Below are 22,406 nucleotides of genomic sequence, written 5' to 3' on the forward strand. Positions count from 1 at the left end.
GCGAATACAGGAAATAACTAACTGAAAGCTGCTGTTTATTTTCTTTAACAATCTATTCTTTTAAAATAGCAAATATCTCTTTATAGAGGCATTTCTTTATACATTTTCTAAATAACTTTCTGCTTCTAATGGAAGAGATGAAAAAAATATCAATCAAAAAAATCAATCTGAACATTTCAGATAAGTCAACAAATCAACAATCAAAACTTTGACATTGAAAAATGAATAGGAAGGAGCAGTCATTAAGTATTTCTCTCATGTCCGCTCACTGGTCAAGTGTCATTATGTTTATGTTTTGCTTTGTCCCCTCTGAAGTCCACAGAGGAAACCCATCCCCGTGAGCAAAGTGCACGAGGGGGGTGTTCAGCAGCCAGGCCCCAGTCCTCTGCCTTGTCATTGGTCAACACGAAATCTGCATCAGTTTAAAACCAGACAGCACTTTTCTCCCTCCCTTCACACAGCACTACCCCCAAAACAGACAGATAGGGAGGGTCAGACGGAGTCAGTGTGTGTGTCAGACTGTGAGAGATAACCAGAGTTGGTCTCAGGATGCCTGCGTACTCCACCAACATGAGGATGAAGTTCCCAATTGTGGCCTTGGTTTTGGAGATTATCACCATCATCCTGTTTGCAGTGTTTGTGGTCTATGATGATGGGAAAACCAGTCATGGGCACGAGCCCGAGCCTCACCCACACTCCAATGACACTCATCAAGATCACCATGAAGAGCCGGCGCCCATGAACCTCTACCCCAGTAAGTCTACCTGGGGCTGCTCTCTGAGGGATGCCCTGATACTGGATGCCTCACTGTTTGGTTACATAATTATGACTTATTTTTATCTGACAGTTCTGACACATCTGAACTTGCTGGATATTTATTTGTAAAAACAGAAATATATCCAGCTAAGAGGCAAGGTCCTTGTTGTGCTGACCTTCAGTAAGATATAGCAAAATGGTTTAACTGGGAAAATGCTTAAAATTAAGATAATTTCTATTTTTTTAAAAAAGGAATGCATCTAAAAATAGTCCACATTTCCAAAATGTTGTTCTTTACTCTTGAACTTTGAAGGGTTTGGTGAATTGACAAAGGCTGCCTTAGATATCATGTTCATTGGAATAATGTGAGTTCTGTTTAAGGGTGTAATTATTCCAATTACTTGCAAGCAGAAATAGAAGAATTTGGAGGCTGTTTTCAGAGCAAGTCTACTAAATGCAATAAGAGGAGTCATGTGGTCACAAAGACTAGTCATACACATGCAGCTGAGAAGTCCAAAAGGGTCCTGCAGAGAAGAGTGTCAGGTCTCATACGGTGGAGGTCACATGTGATTTAAATCAATGTGACAAACACACAGATAATGAAGGAACAAAGACTGATGGTAAATAGGGCAGAAAAAAGGCTGTTTGTGAAGCAACATTTTTTGATGCTTACTGAGCGCTTTCAAATTTTCAGGAGTTTCTTTCAATCTTGAAAACATATCTGCATTTGTTGCAGCTACCACCGGCTCTTTTACTGTATTAACGTCTGCTCACGCCTGGGTGTGGCAGGTGTGACCCATAGAGATAAGCTCAATGGTTTGCATTATAGACTACCACATGTCTCACAACATAGTCTTAATAATTTCTTTCCTTTTTTTGGTTTCTTTGTGACTTTTTATCACTTCAAGTTAAAATCTTCTCCAGACAAATACTCTACTTTGACTAACAATTTTTATCTGATATGTTTTTTTGGGTTTTTTTTAAGTTGTTGTTGCCTCATTAAAAATTCTTAATAGAACATCTGCTCCCCCTACGTCACTCAGAGGTCAATTATCAGTGCTGAATATTGCATATTTGACCACGATTGGCTTCCAAACTACTTGTCCTGATTCAACAATGTCATGTGTACACATGAGATTTAAAACAAGTACCTGGCAGACTTCTCCTCCTTTAGGAGATGGATGTAAAAAAAAAGCTATCTCAAATTACAACTGCACATACAAGCATAAAAATTAAGTTGCAATGCATAAAAAAAAACACATACACCTTTATGTACCAGCAATCCAAAATTGCCATTATAAAATGCTAAGTGACAAATGCCTCAAAAATAGATATCAAGAATCAAGTATTTTGATTATGTTGAATGCCCTAAAGCTAAGACACTTTAAAAGGCGTTTTAATTACATGATGGCTTGTAGTTGAGTGCAGAGAGATCTGCTATCCAACACATACTAGATGTCTGTAGTAAGATCAAAGGGAGACAAATAAGCAGAAAATGTGGACTGGAGTAAAAGCTATCACAGCTTTAATCAATGAGTGACAGAAACTAATTCTACATGTGTTTCTGATTAAGACTCTTGGAAAGTTATTTTATCTTAACGAGGAATTGATTTGCACCATGAAATATCAAAGACCCGGATGTTTTTGCTGCAGCTTTTTTTTTTTTTTAATGAAATAATAATTCATGTTTCTGCACTGGTTGCATCACTCCTCCACAGTCTGCAGTACATTAGGTCTTGAGGGGATTCTCTCTCTCTTTCACTTCTGTCTTGGCTCACCCAGTTCTTCAGAAGATTACTGAGTGTTACCTAACATCTGGGCGTGGTGCCAGTCACTGTGGCTGCTTTCTAACTTCACCTCCTCAAGCTCACTATAAGCCCCTACTACGAGAAATGCAAGTCTATGTCCTGGGTGAGAATGGGACAGGGGTCACAGGGCAAAGTTGGAGAGTATTATTTTCTTCAAAACAGCTCGATGGATGCGAGCCAATTCAGATATTTACACCTCAACTCACTGCTGATATCAGTGTTCAAAATGCTGATCGCATGTTATGCAGTGTTAAACAAACACACATCAGTTGGGGTTTTTTTTTTTTAAGCTAATCATTTACCCAAATTTCATGACTGTTTTCTTACAAAAACAAAACAGACTCTTCACAGGTGGTTTGACAACAAAAGCCACAATATTTAGCCCCACAAATTCTGTGCGTACATGAAGTGACAAGAAATTCCACTTGAAAAAAGATGATATCCATGTTAACTCTTGTAAACTCTGCAAAGTGATTGATTGAATTGGTTGATTAATTATTTACTAAACAGATGCAGTTCAAATGAATAGAAACAATAATCTTATGAATCTCGCTAAAAACGATATTTTGGACATGGAGCAGCTAGACAACCACTCTGACTGAGTAGATTTGAGCAGGTCTTTATGCATCAGGTGGTTAATGATGAAAACAGCCTACAGAATAACATTTATTTTAATTAAAAGGTTTTTTAAAGCATATACAGAAACCCAGTAAAACACTATACGGTTACTAAGTTGTTGCATCTTTGGATTCTGTCCAGCAGCAGTAGACGTGGGTGTTTTCATATCTCACTTTTTACCCAATGACGTGTTGAAAATGTGCTGACATGCTCTATATGTAAATATTGTTTGTGAAAATTGGTGTGGGTGAATTTAATCTCCCTCATTAGTCCATCATTCTAAAGCTGCTGCATGATTTTCGGTGTTAAATGGAAATGCAGCTGAAAGCAGACAAACAAAAATATTTCAATGAATAGTTTGACACATAGAAATGTAGCATGTGTATTTGTCCTCATATCTACTGTGGGTATGTAATATTTATTTTCATTTTAGATAAGTAGACTTCAGTTATATTTTTGACAGATAGTTATTAGAATTTCTGTGTAGATGGTTGCTAAAATGGAAAGATGATGAATCCCTAGAGCTGAAGCTGCAGGTCATACATCATCCTCCAAGCTTGCGCAGGTAAACTGTGCCTCTTGGTTTCTATTCTTATATTGCTTAAAAAAAAGGCTAAAAAAGCTTGTAGAATTCAAAGTCGCCACACAGCTACTCGCCAATCCCCCAGCTGATGAGATGTGTGTGAGCACACAGCTAGGACAGGGGACAAGGTGCTAGCTCTGCAGGTTTAGAAGCTGTCGAGACACCCGCAGTGTTTCCCAAAATACGAGCCATTGGCTCAAGTGTTTATGGTCTGATGACCCCCGTCTCATTGGGGTCCTCATTGCTACTGACCTCGACATGTAACCTAGAATGACTATCTGGTTGCCATAGTGACACTGATGGATTATGTTTAACTGTTAACCACAACCCCATTCTCTGTTTGAGAAAGAAGATTCAGTGAGAAACAGGAAGTAACACGGACTGGAGTGGAGTTTTAATGTTTCCTGAGGAAATAGTTATTTGAAATACAATTGTTTAAAAGATTGTTAGAGGACTGACTGCTCTCTCTGTTTGTACGTTATATATGACGCTACAGCCAGCGGGGGAAAACAGCTAGCCTGGCTCCATACTAAGGGAACAAAATCCATTTACTAGCTCCTCTAAACCTCACTAATTTACGCGTTAAAAGTCATTTGTTTAATCTGTTCAAAAACTTAATGTTACGTTGGGGTTTTACAGGGGGTTATGTGCAGGACTATTTTCTGGGTGCAGTGACTTTATCTAGTCTCCGCTGGTTGTCTGGCAACCGCATGGTGACTACAAGACTCCAGGAACTAAACAATTAAGATGTAACGTGTTAAGCTTAGACAACTGAGCATCATTAAGTCAAGATAACGCACTGAAGTTGGACACATTAAAGCTTAGTACTAGCCAATCACAGCACAGTAGGGCGGGACTGGGAGGAACACTCTTGGGAAAAAAAATAATGCTGTTTAGACAATAGCGGCTACCTTCTTTCCCATAACACAGTGAGGAAATGATGCACATTGTTTCTGAGCCTGTGCATACGATGTATCCACAAGGGGCTCATCATATCAAGTTTAAAGGCTTTTGGGAAGCAGCAGTCCCACTTCCTGTCAGGATGATGACTTTTGGGGGGGATCGCCCCGTTCTACGTAAATCCCCCCAAAATATCCTGGCCTTAACCCAGATTTACAAATTACCTCCTCTTAAAGAGCTTGTCTTTATAGTGTGTTCTTACTGCTGATGGTTTTGTACAACTCCATGAACTGATAAAGAAACACAGGATGTGATCCAAACAAATTCCAAACCCTGCTCCTGTCTTTGTCCGACTGAGACTAACAGATAAGAGTGTGCTAAACAATTAAGATCATATGCACTTAAAGGAAACAGCAAGAGGCCACAAACTCAACAGGAACAGCAGGAGCATTTTTCCATAATCCCATTCATAATGTGATTGAATTGCTTTTCCAGCTAACAGGTCGTGGCTGACAATACAGCCCCTGTGAGAGGAAATGACTCCTGTCAAGACCTTACTGCTTAATTAATTATGTAAAATTCCAAAGTCAAAAGAACCACCGTATGGAGAAATGTCTTAGCTGATGTCTAATTGAAGGCAGCGCATCATTAAAGTGTTTCATCTAATGCAATTTCATGTCCACATTTAACTGAGGCTAAAGTGGGACTCACAACAAAGCAGGGTCCTGTCACGGAATAAACAGCAGGACTGACCTCTCTTCCCTCATGTCTCCAGTGTTTCAGGATGTCCACGTCATGATCTTCATCGGCTTCGGCTTCTTGATGACCTTCTTGAAGAGATACGGGTTCAGCAGCGTGGGTGTCAACTTACTCCTGGCTGCCTTCGGCCTGCAGTGGGGCCTCCTCATGCAGGGCATCTGGCACCTGGACGATGGCAAGATCAAAGTCAGCATTTTCAAGTACGAATGTATTTTTCTGCATGTTTTTTTTAAGCAAACCCGTGATTAACGTTTATGCAGTTAGAGGTCCTGTGTGTTGGATTTAGGGGCATCTATTGGCAGAAATTGTATATAATATTCCTAACAATGTTTTCATTAGTTTATAGTCAGTTTTGTTATCTCAGAATGAGTCATTTATATCTACATACAGATTGTGTCCCCCTCCACAGATTCCACAATGTTATTTTACGGTGATCCAGAATGGACAAAGCAAACACTTACTCTAGACAGGGCCATTCATGGTTTCGCTCAGGCCACTGTACTTCCCCCATACGTGTGGCAGACAGAGAAGTTATCAGTTGTCAGTTGTGCAACCTCACGATTACATTCCACCAAATCCTACATGCTAGACCTTTAAATATACACCACCATCTAGGTGGTGTATATTTAAAAAAATGACCTGTTCTGTAGGCTGCTGAGCAGTAGGGGTTTAACCATACATCGATCTGAATCAATCTATCAAGTCAATTAAGAACAATCCAATACTATCCATGCAAAGTGAAAACATTCATAAGCATCATCTTTAAGGAATGTCTTTATTTTCAAATTCCCATGGCAAGTCTGTGTCACCATTTGCGTCCATGAGCACCTCCCTCCTAAACATTTGAATAGTGCTATTGGGCAAGTAGCAACCTCAGAAGCTGAGAAATGAAGCCAACGCTGAAGTGCCAAAAACTCCTGTTCATCAAACGGTCAGTTGAGGCTGGCTCCAAAACTGAGCAAATCCCCACGGACACGCATGATAAAAAGGTAGTTTTGGTCTCTAATGCAAATATTTTTAAATTAGCTATAAAGACCATTTAGAGAACATTTTTAACATGAATGACAACTGTACAAGGGGTCTATACTTTTATATCACACATTTACAGTTTATTAAGGCCCAAAGCTACAGATATTTCAGATATTTAGGGGTCGGGGGGGCTTTCTGCAAGGTATCGCTACAGTTTGTGAGTCAGATCCATCCCTCACTCTTCTACAGCTCCAACCTGTAGTTCATATACGCTCACTTCTGGCTCTAAAACACAAAGATGGTGGCAGCCGAAATGCCAAACTCAAGACTTCAAAGCTTCAGAACAAGAGTCCACATACCAATGGGTGACATGACCGTAGCTACGTCTGTTCTTTATATCTACATCTATGTCTAAATGTACATCCCTACTGAGTAGCTCTGATCACTTAACCTATAACTTCTGTTTTCCTAACGATTTGTTTTCTCCTCTATCATGCAGAATAATCAACGCAGACTTCAGCACAGCTACAGTCCTGATCTCCTTTGGAGCCGTTCTGGGTAAAACCAGCCCTGTGCAGCTCCTCATAATGACTGTTCTGGAGATCACCATCTTCGCCATCAATGAACATCTGGTGGCCGAAGTTCTTGGCGTAAGTACACAGTGACTCAAAAATGTGTTGACGAACTGCATGAGCAAAATACAGCACTGATTCCTGCATTGTGATCTGGAACATTCACTGTGTGAACTGGATTTTATTAAACTGTATCACCTTTTCTTTCACAGGCTAATGACATTGGAGCATCCATGATCATCCACGCTTACGGAGCCTACTTTGGCCTGGCAGTGGCTCGAGTACTTTACAGGCCAGGTTTAAGAAACGGACATGAGAACGATGGATCTGTTTACCACTCTGATCTGTTTGCTATGATTGGTAAGAACCAGTAAACTAATGTACGATACTTGACATAATTTTACAGCAGTGATGTGCTCTATATGGCTGTAATCTTCCCTCAGTGGTTCATCACCTCCTGCACATGAACGACTTATGCCACCTAGTGGACACACAAAACACTGCAGCACATGCACTGATATTGACCTCAACTGTGAACCACTCCTGTTCAACAAAACTTGCAGTGTGGCTCGATAGGAATCAGATTTTCAAGATAAATCGATACAAATGTTGTTTCTTTATCACTCTGTTCTACAGGAACTGTCTTCTTGTGGATGTTCTGGCCCAGTTTTAACTCTGCCATCGCTGATCCGGGCTTCACTCAGCTCACAGCAGTGATCAACACCTACCTCTCCCTGGCTGCATGTGTGCTCTCTGCCTACGCCATATCCAGCCTCGTGGAGCACAAAGGGAAACTGGACATGGTCAGATAAATTCCTTTCAATATCCACCATGACACTAATTCAAGAAAAAAATAATTCAGTTATATGTATTTGTTTTTATATCTTTGTTTACGACAGGTGCACATTCAGAATGCCACCTTGGCTGGTGGCGTTGCTGTGGGAACATGTGCTGACATGAACATCGGGCCATTTGGGGCAATGCTGATTGGATTTGTGGCTGGCATCATCTCTACCCTGGGCTTCAAGTACCTAACTGTGAGTTGAAAGTCAGAGCAAAGGTGCTGAATAAATAAGGCTGATAGGAGCTGATAAGATTAAATAATAATCTCTGAAGAAGTGTTGGTTTAACTGATTAGTAAATTGATTAGTCCATTGTCAGAAAATCTGCAACAATTTATAATATTTATGGTTTTCTTACCTTTCTATGATAGTAAATTTTATATATTTAATTTTTGGAATGTTCCCCTCTGGGAAGCTGTGATTGGCATTTTCTACAATTTCTTAACTTTTTTAGACAAAACCATTAAATTAGAAATTAATTAGTAAACTAATGGGCAATAAAAAACAACAACTCATTAGTTGTAAAACTTACAGCCCGTTTATTTTAAAAGTCAAAACGCATTTTTCACCTTTTAAAAAAACACTCCTTCGGTTGCAACAAGAGGCCTTTTTTCTTTCCTGTAGCCCATCCTGGCATCCAACCTGGGAATCCAGGATACCTGCGGTGTCCACAATCTGCACGGCATGCCTGGCATCCTGGGTGGGCTGGCTGGTATCGTGGCTGTGGCTTTGGGGAAAAAAGAAGGGTAAGTGCCACTTAACTCATCACAAATCTTGTATACATAAATATATTTAATAAAACATAACCACAGACACATCATTGTATTGTAGCTTGAAGTAATTTTATCCTTCAATTAAATGTCAGCTCTTACATTCCTGCCTCTCCTCCTCCTCCTCTTCAGAGGTGATGCTGCCATGCAAGCTGCTGCCTTGGCTTCATCCCTCGGGTTCGCCTTGGTTGGAGGTGCTGTTACAGGTGGGTGGAGATGAAAAATTAGATCATAAATGTGACATAACTCTTACATTTCCTTGAGCACGGGGTTTGTCACTCAACAGAAATAAGGCAAAGGTTCTAATGATTTAGCAAAACGTCCGACTAATCAAACAACTGATTTTTCTTTTTCTTTCAAGGTTTTATAATGAAGTTGCCGTTCTGGGGCCAGCCTCCAGACCAGAACTGCTTCGATGACTCTATTTACTGGGAGGTAAGAAATCCCATTCCTCAAATATTACCTCTAGTGTCTGACAGCCAAGCATCACAAGTGATAGATGCAGAAACCCAATATTTATTAAGTTATTAAATTAGTGGTTTTGGGTTGATTTGGTATCAGCAAATAAAAGGCTTTAAAAATTAAATATCAGCTATTTCCTGTTAAAGTTCTCTCTCACTGCTTGTTTGGTGCTCTGTTTTTATCTCCACACATGTGGTCCAGCACAAAGGCCAAAAACTGTTTGATGTTCGTATGACATTTACCCACGTCTTGTTATAGGTCTCTCTTGTTATGCTACAGATAAATAACTTGGATTGCATGTTTTCCAGGTTCCTGAGGAAGAGGAGGAGAATGAGGAGAGCCTGGCTCATGCTGAACATTCAAAGAACAAAGCAGAGGTTTAAATATCTGCTCAGTCCACTGAGATAGACCACTGACCCCCTATACCACATCCCTACACCAATTTGTCAAATATATTAATGTGACTTTTAAGAGAAACTAAAAAAAATTGCTCTAAGCACAGACACGAGTCCATTTTGAAACTGTTTTGTGAGCAAATATATCTACAGCCAGTACAGTTCAAATTTGTAATTAGGATGCACAGTGAAATTTACAAAACAGAATCTCCAAAATATACATTAATAATTGTTAACAAAAAAATTGATCAGTCCCACTCACACTAAGAAAAAACCCTTCAAGAATTTGAAACAGGGACCTTCAGGGATATTTTTTTACACTGAAAATTGTGATCAATGATTTCAAAACTGTGAGTCACGTCAAAGATTCACTGAATACACTTTCTAAGCTTTTTCTTTATTACGTTTTTATATAATAAAAAACATTAAAGCATGTTTAAAATATTAGCATTGTGTGTATTTCTCCTCATACATTCTTTTATACTTCTATTCACCTGGCATATGTATTTCTGCAGAGGCTTTCAGGTCAAAGAGAGGCATTAAACCTGCTTTGATCTACTGCTTCACATCACTTCACTGGAGCCCAGTCCTTCTGTAAGGAGTCAGAGTCAGACTGTGTGAAACCAGCAGTGAGGCTCTGACATGGGCAGGGATAGTCGCATGATATCTTACTAATGAAGCCTTAACTTGCTCATCTCCCACTGCTTACAATAACTTTCTATCCATCTGAGGGCAGCTGTACAATTTCTTTAAAGCAATGAAGACGACTGCTTTTAGCTTTAGATTTGTTGTCACAGGGCAAGTTTGAGATCTTTCTGATTTCTATTCCATCTGATGTTATCTTACATGTACATACACTTTGGCTTTTATGGATTTACATGGTCAGCTTATTCTATCTTTTTTATACCAGTTTTCTGTATAGGTGACTGACTTTTGGATTATTTTTCATTCTGATTTTTGAAGTGTCACACCAGCAACACACCTCCTGTATATCAAAGGATTAGAGAGCAGCCCTTTCTTGCTTCTCAATGTCTTTTTGAGCTGTACAGGCGGCACGACAGATATTTAAGTGTTTAACAATACAACACACAGAAGGACTGGGGGGCTAGATTGAACTGACTACACATACAGTAATGTTAATCAATATTTTTGTTTTTTAAATGATTTATGATGATCAGAATGCATCAGCATATTGTATTTTTATACAGTGGACATATGCCTGTATTGTATGATAAACTAATACTGTCCTAATAAATATGTTTTTGTACCAGTGTTTTTATGTTTTGGTGGTACTAGTAATCCTGCAGATATTTACGGAAATATTCATTCATTCAATCATTTTCCGTAACTGCTTGTCCTTGCAAGGGTGGGGTGGGGTTATAGTTATATGAGACAGTTATAGTACCATCTCATACTGTTCCAACTCTACTGCCAACAGTAGTTGATCATAATAGCAACTAACAAGGAACAAGAGAGATATATTTGATGTTATTTAAATGAGGGTCACCATTACAAAATTTGTAAACGCTTTATCTTTATCTCTAACTGTTAAATATCCAATATGGTCACGCTACTACAAATGTTAAGGATCTTTATTAAACATGTTTGTTTGTTTATTATTATTATTATCATTATTATTATTACTAGCGTTATAGTACCTATGTCGCCCAAGCTATTGTTTACATGAGCTTCCCTGAGTGATTTGGAGAAGATACATGCATGGAGCTGAAAACTGCCTTGGTTTTTAACTCTTGTTGTGCATGCAGGTTAGTTAGTGCAAACAGTTTGTTTTTTGGCAACATTTTTAATGGAACATGTTGAATATTGTTATTTTGATAAAACGAAACTATTTTAAGATTAGATTTGGTTTAATTATGATGATTTATAATAGATCTTTTCCTGACAGAAACGCTGGTGCCACATAATGTGTTCAAGGACGGTCAGAAATGTGAAAATCCAATATCTGTTTTTATTGTTTCTAATTATGGCAAGTAATGTAACTTTGGCAATATTAAAACACCTGTGGGTTTGGAAGGCATGTTTTCTTTGATAATAGGCAGTAAAACACATACAAAATACAGCCATTTAAATCTGTATTCCCATGCCATAAGACAAAATAAAATTTAAGTCCCTCACCAGTGTTTAAAAATGTGCCATGCCTCCCCTCTTGTCCACCACCCACCCCCCTCTCATAAACAACAGACAGTCCCTTAGCTAATTTCGCAAGCTAACCGTCTAAACCAAGATACTCAGCACTGGACGAAATGATTAGCATACCAATGTTAGCTTTTAGCCTAGCCCATTTATAGCCTATTAATTAGCTGAGCACATGTGCAAACTGACCTTAAAGTTGAATCTCTCACTCTCTAGAGCAGTTTAAACAAATCTGAAACATTATCACTTTTACGAAGATATCATTTATTGCACAATCGCTGCATTAGCCTGCATTCATTTAAGCTAACGCTAGGCGTCACCTAGCATGATTAACTGCCGTAAACACCTACGACGGTAATTCGTTATACTCTAAAAAGTGAAGAACTGAGGCGGTAACGTACTCAACGTCTTCCCCGAGTGGTTTGTGGTCATATGTAGGTAGCTAAGGAGTAAAATTCCTCAGCAGAAATCATTTAGCATCGTAAATTTCACAGTTTTGGTCACCTGTGTTTCACGGTTCAGCTCACCTGTGTTACTGTTTGTTGTTCCTCTCGTCGCCGATGCGCGCGCTGTGCTCACGAGCTGTGGGTCGTTAACCAGCAGCGGTGCATGATGGGATACAAAATGTCTCCAAACAGTACCGGCTAATGCTATTTCATGAAAGATAACTGAATAAATATACATTTGGCCATTTTTTTTCAGCGGTCGAATATCTGATATATTAACAGCAGTCTGCCGTCACCATGGTGAGTAACGTAATATAGCCTCATGCTCCAGTTTTACCTTATTTAATAGCTCAAAGCGTATTTAGCTTTAGCTTAGTAAACGGAGCTCTGTTAACGTTAGGGTCTAGAGAAAGGAACATTTAGACTCGGTACTTTCTGAGTCTGTGATCAGACTTTTCTTCAAGCCACTGTTGCATGCATTGCGATGCCTATTTTAAGCGGTTATGTAGAAATTTGCAGTGTGTTTTGAGCGCAGACCAGGGACAGCTGGAAACGGTGTGCACAGTTATGCTGCGGCTTAAACTGCATGTTACGTCGATGTGAAACTGAGTTTGAGATCCCTTTTCTCTCGTTTGGTGGGTGTGTCAGAGAGTTAACCCAATCAGCAGCGACGTGAATGCCAACAAACAAATCGAGCACAGTTTTTTATTTGGCGTGTCCACGGTTTAGGTTGTTAAATAAAGGGATAGCTTTCTCTCAGAGGGCCTGTAATGGACTGACACTCAGATGAAATTGGACCATCATCATAAACTGAATTTATTTTTCCGGAAGTTTATTCAACGTGTTGATTCAGACACAGAATATATCCTGGAGTGTACCCTGAAACAAAGAATAACAATATACATCCATCAACCAAACATTAAAACCACTAACATGTAGAGTGGATAACTTCATCATCTTTAGACAATTGTTATGACCCAGTAAAAATTATTTCAACAAAAGCATAGGCACACCATGGCAAAGTTGAAGAAGAGATACTTATTTAGTCAAATTAAACCTAATTAGACCACATTAAAGATTAAGATCAAAGAGACTTAATTGTCCACCACAGTGGAAAATTGTGAAAATGTGTGTGGGTGTTGTAAATGTGCATAAAGTAAAAAGCGCTATGGAAGCATGACCAAACCAAAGACGGGCAGGGAGCTGCAGCAGCAGAGTGGAGGTTCAGCCAGAGACTGAGCTGCTAGCTGCACATATGCTCATATAACCTAAAACACTCTCAGGTGTTGCCAGTTGCTCTAACAATCACCTGCCTGTAACGAGAGCACACAGACAGGTGAGAGATGACGATGCAAACACACAGAGATGACACTCTAGGGGCCGTCACACAATTCAGTGTTCTGCTGGGAAACCTTTTGTACTGGCATTTATATGGATGTCACTTGACACACACTCCCACCGTTGCAGACTAAGTTCACCCCTTCATGGCAGCGGCACTCCCTGATCGCAGTGGCTCCGAAAAAGCACAGTGCTGTTAACTTGGCCTTTCTCAATGTGACTGAGCATCCATGGGATGTGGCAGTACACCCGAGGCTCTGTGTCCATTTCTTGAAAGGTCACCACCATGAATCGGACTTGGCTCTGACTGTCCTGAAACATGGACAGAGGACCTCTTGGGGGTGTCCTGTGGTTTTTGGTACCAGGGCGTTGGCGGCAGATCCTCTGAGTCCTCTGGGCTGCAGGATGAGGTACCAGCCTGTCCCATGGATGCTCAGTCACTTCAAAAATAAGTGCAAAGAATTCCCCACTCACCTGCCAAAGTTGCAACAGCTGCATAACACAGATTTCTAACTATCTCCCATCACATCCAGCGCTCAGTTATACTCAAATACATTGGGCATAATTATTATTTCTCTTTGTTTCTAGTCAACACAAGCGGAGTCCAGGGTGTCCAGCTCCACCAGCTCCAAAACAGATAAAAGAAAGAGATCAAGGAGCACAGGCAAGAGTTGACTCATAAAACTTACTGTTACATTGAATATTTGACTGGTGTAGAGCTGCATTCAATGTCTCATTGTTGTTCTTCTCACTTCCACCACACACACACACACACACTCTCACACACTCAAGTGAAATGTGACAGTTTTTTCTCCTGTGAGTGTATTTTTGTCCGATAGTCTTTATGATTCTTTTCCTATGAATATCACTCTCTAACCTGGTTTTTAAATTTTTATATTTATATGTTGGAACAAAGAAAGACTACTTTTTGTTTTTTTACAACTAATGGCATCAGTGCATCAGGTCACTTTGGGTGTTTCATCCCCTAAATCTCATCATTTACAATTTCGAGTTGTTTTTTTACCTAGACGACAGATTCTTAGAGTTACTTTTTCTTATTTTTCACCCTTAATAAGAATTTAGTGTCATTTTCTCTGCCATTAACAAAAGAAGGTTTGCATTTATATTTCTGTCTTCTGTTTATTCAGGACGAGAAAAGAAGCGGAAACGCAGCCGTAGTAGATCTTCCTCATCATCCTCTTCTAGTTCGTCGTCGTCATCTTCGTCGTCCTCTTCCTCATCGTCCTCTTCTTCATCGGGTTCATCACACTCATCCAGTCGCAGTCGGAGTAGCTCTAGCAGTAGCGGTAGGTGTAAGTCTGCTTGATGTCATCATAACAATGCCAATTTCCATAAACGGATTCAATGTGTTTTGTTTTTAGATTCCCGCAGTAAATCCAGAAAGCAGTCGAAGAAAAGGAAAAAGGAGAAACAACACAAAAAAGTAATCTTGTGCATTTTATGTCACACTTTTGTAACTTCATGTGACAAATGTTTTGTTACTGAACATAACTGAAATTTAAGTCCAACTCTTTTTGTATCCTGGAGCAGAAAGGGAAGAAAGAGAAGCGACACAAACGTAAAAAAGACAAGAAAGCAAAAGGAGAAGAAAGCACGGGACCTGTACAGATCTCCAAGGTAACTGCCCACAAAAGTCCCATTAGACAAAAGAAATATTGGCTTGCATTCAACGAATGTCAGTCGGAGCTCTAAAATCTAGTCTTTGATCTCCAAACCACACAGTCTTTTCTTTCATCTGAAGGGGATTTAATTGAATCTTAATGGGTGGTGATGTTGGTCATTTTAGAACATTTGTGGAAGTTTTTGCTCGCTCCTTGAAACATAGGTTTGTTTTTTTTCTTTCAGTACTTGAAGGACAAGAAAAAGGGCAAATACAGCATGATATCAGGGAAGAAAATAAAGATGAAAGTAAAGAAGTCAAAGAAAGACAAACAGGTAAGTTCACCTTTCTGCTGTCAACTAATTAACCAAGTGTTTATTTTTCCATAGTTTGTGACTGGATTGTTATTTGCCCTCTCTGTTATTACAGCGGGATAAAAATCGAGCAGAACTTCTTGAGTTCTTGAACTCTACCCTGTGATGCCACGGTGGACAGCAGCAGTGGCGCTCGGGCTCGGACACATCAACAGAACTCAGGAAACAACAACTCAGCTTTCCAGGAAACTAAACAGTGAAGAGTTTTCTGCGAAAGAGATGATGACTACGACTTGAATCGATGCGCAGCGGCAGCACCGAGCCTGATGGAGTGAAAGAGCTGAATCTCTCACAGGGAGGGGAGATGCGTTCAGACCACACGCTTTATTTTCACCACAGCACAGATGGCAAATTCTTCAGCTTGGTGTGATACATTTTGTGATATGAGAAGTGATTAAGTCAAGCAGCATCATCCAACATTTTTTCTCTAACCAACTACGGCTGCATCCAAATTAATACTATTCATTTTAAAACACATAACTCTTGCTATGTTTACACCGACCGTCCGCACTACTTCAGTATGTGGAACCCCTAAAATGGAAACATATTAGTGTGGATGTGGCCTACGTGAGATGAAGGCCAGTGACTGCCAGCGATCTGCTTCTCAGCTTTGCTTGTGGTTTGAACGTATGTTCTCCCTTTAAAAGAGAACTCAGCTTGAGCGTTTTACTCCTAAAACGTTGTCGGACTCACAATGGACCAGATATTTTCTTTTTCATGCTACGCATTCGTTTTCCTTGTCAAAACCTGATGACTACATTACCCACAATGCAATTTGACTGCCAACAGTTTGCCCATAAATGTGGGAGTGTTTTGCTACCAGTAGCTAAAGTATTCTTGAGTTGCTAGCCTTACCAGCAGCGAGGAGCTGCAGAGGTCTCAAAAGCTCTCTTCTTTCTAACTTCACACCTCCAGATTTTTTACATTTTCAAACTTGTTGTTTTCAGCCTCAAGTGACATCAGCTGACATCAACAGTTCATCAGATTTCACGCAGCTCTCTCTGCAGCCACTAAAGGCTTTGTACAACTTTAACTCCCCGACTCCTGTAAACAGTCTTTGATATGTAAAACTCGTTCCCCTTTAAAGTTTTAAATATTTTTTTTTACCTGCTGGCTCCATTAATCATTCATGTCAAGTATACTACATGTAGGACTGCTTCTATTTTTTTTGTTTTTGTAGATAACTAACAATTATGTTTCCACAGTAAATGCTGGCTGTTGGAGACAGTGTTATCAGTGTGTGCTGATAGTATTTAATGTGTACATTTTGTTTGAAATGATATGAGAATCGACTCTGCGTTGTTTGATGGTAACTGTACATCTTATTCATAGCATTCATTCAAACTCATGAATATTGTTTCAACATCAGTCTTTTTATTCCATTAAAACATTTAAAATACAATGACTGTTAGTCCCCCTGTATCAATCCAGCTGAAAGCATTTCATGAATGATGGAGTAAACCTGTTGTGAACTGTTGAATTTTCGATGTGTGACAAACAGAAAACAAACAGCAATAAACTGCTGAAAAGTGTTTACTTTACTTGAAATGATTTGCTAATATCTAGTGATCCTGTCTTTCCTTTTTCTGACGCTCTCCTAGCCCAGGAGGAAAAGCTTTAAGTTTGCTGACCTTGGATGATGAAGCGTTGTGCTGTTGGGAGAAAACAAAGAACAGTCGGCAGAGAGCGAGCATGACTCACCCTCTGAATGACGTTAATGTTGAGCATTGACGTTTACTGATCATTTGTATATACAGTTTATACATATATTTCATGCAACATTGTCTTTAGAGAGCATTTATCTCTGCGACATTTATTCCAGCAACATTCAGAAGTCAAGAAAGCCTTTAAATTACATAAATATCCCTACCAGGCCTACAATAAAAAGCCCTCAATGCTTAGATGCCAATGTCTACAAAAATTCTGATGCATCACTGCAAGAGGCGATAATCTCACGCAAAGTTAAAACAGTCCAAAAGAGTGCTTTCAAGTAACAGAGGATCTGAGAAACATACCTGACATTCCCCTGCCAGGTGTAAAGCAGAAAATGGATCAAATGCTGACAGGTCTCATACTGACAGTCGCAGGATTGTGGGATTCATCCTGCCGTCTGGTGCAAAGTGAACACGCTGCAGCGGCGGTGTCCTGGAGATCAGCATCTGTCCCTCTAATACGTCCCTCCATCACTGTGCCGTCAACAGCCCACATCAGACAACCTTACTGCTGCTGTTTCCTTTGTATCTGAAGTCGGGCATGCTCCACACCCTCTGCGACCTCTCCATCCCCCTCTCCACATCCTCGGACACAGTTTTGAGGTCACTTAACCCCGCCCCCTCAGCCACAGTGGAGGTCAGGCCCACTGTGCTTCCGAATGGGTTGATCTTGATGCGGGACCTGAAGTTCATGAGAGACATGCTCATGGCACGTTTGTTGTTCCATTGGCGGGCGAGGCGCTGCGCCTCCTGCTCCTCCTTCAGGTTATCCAAGGCCTCCAGCAGGACGGAGCGAAACAGGCCGGACACCTCCTGCACCTCGGGCTCATTGGCCTGCAACATCTCCCGAAACCTGTGCGGCAAACAAAACAATCAGCTGCTGGTTTCTCAGGTTGTCAGTAAAATGTTAAATTCAATGCAGACTTTGGTGTTTCAATCAGTGGAGTCACTTAACAGTGTTTGAAAATCCTGCTTTCACTGACCTACAGTGGTTTAACTCCAAATCACATCAAAGTGGTTTAACGTGCACTCCAGGAAACCATGACATTACTGCTGGATGGCCTTACAGGTGCAACAAAACACACTTCTGATCACACTTACCCAGATCCATCAGTGTGGTCAGAGTGGCAGACGAGAGTGACACCGCGTGTTTCTGCCTAGTGTTGAACGGTAACTTCACTATTTTCCAACTCTATTTTCCCATGTCTTGTTTCTGAACGTCTAATTGGAACAACAACCTTAAATTGGTCTCGTATTAAGAAAACGTCTGCCGCTGTGAAATTGGCTGCAATGTAACCACTTGGGGCATTTGTGCAGTTCACCTCCGCTAAAAGTGCCCGTTTTTGCCACTGACAGGCTCAGATTATTGTAAGTGTCTGACAACATTATGGAAAGGATCTTCACTGAGGTAGACCTTTTTGTTAACCAGCAAGATTCTTTTTGTTTGTTAAGAAACATTATCACTAACCTTTACCAGACTCCATTTATGTTAAAACAGTTAAAAACAGCATTTATCACTGTAAAACACACTTCATTTGAAGTTAACAGAAATAAAATAGAACAAAAAAAAAATGTCTCAGTTCGTCTTTTCATTGTCCCAACATTCACTAACTCTGGTTTGGTTGAAATAAACCTGTAACTGTTAACTGCTGTGTTAAAGTGGACTGGCTAATGGCACTGGAGGTTTGTAGACTGAGGTGAGGAAGCAGTGCGGCTGACGGCACAGGCGGTGAGAGGCTGGGCCGCATGTAGCTAGAGCACCGGAGCTCAAAGGAATGAGGCACATTACGAAGAGCAGAAACAAGCTGGCAATATGGCAGAGAGAGAGCAGGTTTTAAGCTGCAGCTGATAAGTGGGGATGAGCAACAGGTGTGCATGCAGAGCTCCAGCACCGGGAAGCCACGCCCAGCCTCTAAAGGCACAGAAACAGCAGCAGAAAACACAGCAAATCAGGAATAATCGGAAAAAACTCCCACAAAATTCACACTACTACAAAATCCTTAATTCATCCACTTTGATGTGAAAATATGATGTCTCTACGCACACTAAAATTTATACTTATTTATATCGAATGTGGTGAGTTTGGCAGTCGCAATTTTGGGGATGTGTCTTGGTTGAACAAAAAGGATCTTACTCTTTAACAAAAAACGTTTATCGTCGTCAGACACTTAAAATATGAATCTGAGCCTGTCAGTGACAAAAGCAAACACTTTCATTTGATGGAAATTGACCAAGTACAAATGTGGTTACATTGCAGCTGTTTTTCCTGCTGCTGGCAGTGGCACTCTTGCTCAATATTGAGTAAATATTTTAAAAAATTGTTCCCATTAATCACAATTGTAGACACTGAACATTACCATTCATTTACTCAAAGGTGTGATTTTTTTTCATATAAACATATTGATTATAGGCAGTTAAAAGGAAGATTATTTAGATGGAAATACAAGAAATATAAATGCAACCAGTTGTCTGCCTCCATCCCCATACATAATTAAGAGCAAACTAAACCCCAGTTATACTCTTAAACACACAAGCGATAAGGGAGAAGTGTAAAATAAATGTAAATACTGAAATAAAGTGAAAATGTGACTAAAAGTAAATTTGAAAAATTAAGTAATATGAGGATAGAATAAAAAAAAACATGACAGTGCACCACGACTGTGTCAGTGAATGGGTATCAACATATTGACATCAGAATATGTACTCATGCAGGTGAAATGAAGAAAGAATGTCAGTGCTAGAAACAAGACTTTTTTAGGACCCTTTTTTTCTTTTTATCTTGGCCTTTGAGCAAAATAACATCCACATAATGGCAAATGTTATAAAAGGGAACCTGGATCACATTCATTAGCCCCCCCAGCTGTATGACCAGCAGCACACTCCCACTAACCCCCGAATTACTCCCCCTCCTGCTAACAAGCCTTTAAATAGACCACTGGTAGAGAACACCACTCCCAGTAGGAGCTCCCAGTTACCTGATGATTGGCCCACTTTCCTCCACTCAGACACAAACACATCTTGGCTCTGGACACACATTCAGGGCCAGAATCTTATCTATTATAATCTACCTAAACCTTGAGAGCTTTAACCCTTTGAAACCTGAGAAAATTGATTATTTTCCCTTTAATAACATAAGAAGGCAGTGAATGATTTTACAAGAAATGACCCAATATATTGCCTATCTGATGATTTTCTGTTTCTCTTTCTTACTTTGTCACCTTTTACTGATTTCTTGCAATTTGCAGAGCATTTTTTCATTATTACTCATTATTATTTTGCCAATTTTTCAAAATAAATCAAACCAAAGTGATGGGTTTCAAAGGTTAAAAATGCTTGTGAAAGGTGTCCATAATTATATTTCTTTTTACGTTTTACGATTCAGTTGTGTATGAAAATGTAGCCCCACTGTCAGCCTTCAAAATACAGGGCTGACATACAGGCTGCTGTCAGTCTCACACTGAGAGAACGTTGAACTTCAGCGGAGGATTTACATTAGATGATGGCTCCATCGAGGTTATCGATTTAGCATGAAAGGTCATTCTTCACCTTGGAAAAAGAACCCCCTCTCTGAGTCTATAGGTCTCTGTTTATCTATTTATTCCCATCATGTCTTTAGATCCAGTCAGTCATTTTTTCTCAACAAGCTGCACCGCCGTATGTTCACGTTCCATTCTGTTTTATTACCGTCCTCTTAATTGTGAACCCTGCAATGATTTCTTCAGTGAGATTAATCTAGTTATTGATTTTCTTAATTATGGAGGCTTCACAAACGGAGAAATCTGTTCACATTTTAGTTTGTGTTAACCACAGGCCTTATTTCAGCCATCTGTCCAATAACCCAATTAAAGAAACCATTGATTTCGACACGTTAGAATTTTAAGTGCTGAAATGCTAATTAATTTCCAGGTTTTAGGACTCATTACTGCAGCATTTCATTTGGCACAGGATTCTGAAAACAGATGGTATTAGGGATGCACAATATAATCAGTATGTCACTGGTATTAGCAGATATTGGCTTTAAAATGAAATATCAGAATCAGCCAACAAGCTGATTCCCGATGATTTATTGAAAATATTGACAAAGTGAACATGTACAAAACATCAACTATAAGTTGAATTATTTTTCTTATTTTGCACAATGCATTAATATGAAATACACTGAAAAGCATTTTAGTTTGTGTCTCCATCTGCTCATGGGCCGTCTCAATAAGAGCACACATAACATGATGTTAATTTCCACTAGAAGGGCCAAATGGGTTGTTTTTCTATCAGCATATCGGATATCGGTCAACGTGTATGATTTTTTTTTTTTTTTGGTGGTATTGAGACCAAAACCCAACGTCACATAATTAATGTCACATAAAGTGAAATTATAATGTGAATAACATTTTCATTTTCATCCCAGTCGAAATTAAATGCCCAGTGCCAGCCGAGTTTCAAAATAATCCTCCCTACTACATAATTACTTATTTTTATTAGAAAAAATGTTATAAAACTGTAATTATATATAGTCTACTTTGTGAAAGTTGACTGAGTTCCAAATATAGAACAAGAGTAAGGCAATATTATGGACAGTCTGACATTTGGGAAAACCCAGATGTGCCTCCGACTCAGAGAAAGCGTCCGTTAATTACACTTGACAACTGAGCACTCCCCGTCTGTGTGTGCAGCTAATTAAAATCAGACAAACATGCTGCAGTTGGTCCCTGTTGTTTTTGTGTGTGTGAGAGTGTGTGTGTGTGTGTGTGTGTGTGACTTCCACTCAACGTTTAGCACCTCACTCACATTAACACAAGCAGTCAAACTGCTTCCCCAAAAACTGTCGCTCTCTAACAAGACACCTGAGACTTCAGCAGCTTTCTGTGAACAGATGCTCAAACCAGCTCAGGATGTCTCCACCGCAGATTAACGGACAGAGACACCAAAGATTTATAGAGTCATGTGAGGGATCACGGTCAAGTTGGTCAGCTGACTATCACGGATTTTAAGGGGGCACTTTAGACTTGAGCCAAGGAACAATGTTTTGGTGGTGATTTTAGTAGTGTTGCCGAGAGGTGGCTGAGGGGACCACAACCACCCTGATACAAATACTGTATATTCTTTCTGTGTTATGATAAATATGTGAAGCAAACACATGCAAACACTAAAACCTTACTATTTAAAATACTTTGGTAAATGGTTAGCATGTCGGGGAAAGCACACGCTTTTGAACTCTGCCAGAGTTCAAACTCTGCCAGAGTTCAAATGCACATGTTTATTCAGGTGCGCTGGTCTCTTATGTTTAAAGTGTTTTAAATATTAAGATTTTGGCAAAAATGCAATTTCAG

The 22,406-nt window shown here is 39.8% G+C and overlaps 3 protein-coding genes and 1 long non-coding RNA gene across 4 annotated transcripts in view; 2 read left to right on the forward strand and 2 right to left on the reverse strand.

Moving 5' to 3' along the window:
* The first annotated feature begins 444 nt into the window (after positions 1 to 444).
* On the forward strand, positions 445 to 9,507 carry rhag (Rh associated glycoprotein). Its single transcript, XM_042503093.2, has 10 exons — positions 445 to 754; positions 5,441 to 5,624; positions 6,893 to 7,043; positions 7,178 to 7,325; positions 7,602 to 7,768; positions 7,865 to 8,002; positions 8,432 to 8,553; positions 8,710 to 8,783; positions 8,939 to 9,012; positions 9,348 to 9,507. The coding sequence occupies exons 1-10, from the start codon at positions 550 to 552 to the stop codon at positions 9,420 to 9,422; spliced, it is 1,338 nt and encodes a 445-aa protein (XP_042359027.2). The 5' UTR covers positions 445 to 549; the 3' UTR covers positions 9,423 to 9,507.
* LOC121955236 (uncharacterized) lies at positions 8,327 to 12,255 on the reverse strand. Its single transcript, XR_006106619.2, has 3 exons — positions 12,116 to 12,255; positions 8,680 to 8,774; positions 8,327 to 8,534 (listed from the first exon to the last, which is right to left on the reverse strand). It is a non-coding gene; the product is annotated as an uncharacterized LOC121955236 (long non-coding RNA).
* LOC121955846 (uncharacterized) lies at positions 12,196 to 16,769 on the forward strand. The gene is made up of 7 exons (XM_088089695.1): positions 12,196 to 12,334; positions 13,961 to 14,036; positions 14,521 to 14,679; positions 14,755 to 14,816; positions 14,924 to 15,010; positions 15,239 to 15,328; positions 15,423 to 16,769. Exons 1-7 carry the CDS (start codon positions 12,332 to 12,334, stop codon positions 15,471 to 15,473), a joined length of 528 nt encoding a protein of 175 aa, XP_087945821.1. The 5' UTR covers positions 12,196 to 12,331; the 3' UTR covers positions 15,474 to 16,769.
* Positions 16,715 to 22,406, reverse strand: part of rd3 (retinal degeneration 3, GUCY2D regulator) — a 34,949-nt gene continuing 29,257 nt past the window's right edge. Inside the window, exon 6 of the mRNA XM_088089694.1 lies at positions 16,715 to 17,932. Coding sequence (XP_087945820.1) covers positions 17,575 to 17,932 — 358 coding nt within the window. The 3' untranslated portion in view covers positions 16,715 to 17,574. The remainder of the gene's footprint in view (positions 17,933 to 22,406) is intronic.

This window comes from Plectropomus leopardus, chromosome 16, assembly GCF_026936395.1.
Source record: "Plectropomus leopardus strain MGB_pleo_1.0 chromosome 16, ASM2693639v1, whole genome shotgun sequence".
Taxonomy (NCBI): domain Eukaryota; kingdom Metazoa; phylum Chordata; class Actinopteri; order Perciformes; family Serranidae; genus Plectropomus; species Plectropomus leopardus.

What these genes read in the sequence shown, in the direction of transcription:
- rhag (XM_042503093.2), top strand. Translation starts at nt 550, where the DNA reads ATGCCTGCGTACTCCACCAACATGAGGATGAAGTTCCCAATTGTGGCC. An exon ending in GGTTGGAGGTGCTGTTACAG is followed by an intron (nt 8,784 to 8,938) that starts GTGGGTGGAGAT and finishes TTTTCTTTCAAG; the next exon opens with GTTTTATAATGAAGTTGCCG. An exon ending in ATGACTCTATTTACTGGGAG is followed by an intron (nt 9,013 to 9,347) that starts GTAAGAAATCCC and finishes CATGTTTTCCAG; the next exon opens with GTTCCTGAGGAAGAGGAGGA.
- LOC121955846 (XM_088089695.1), top strand. An exon ending in GAGTAGCTCTAGCAGTAGCG is followed by an intron (nt 14,680 to 14,754) that starts GTAGGTGTAAGT and finishes TTTTGTTTTTAG; the next exon opens with ATTCCCGCAGTAAATCCAGA. An exon ending in AGGAGAAACAACACAAAAAA is followed by an intron (nt 14,817 to 14,923) that starts GTAATCTTGTGC and finishes ATCCTGGAGCAG; the next exon opens with AAAGGGAAGAAAGAGAAGCG.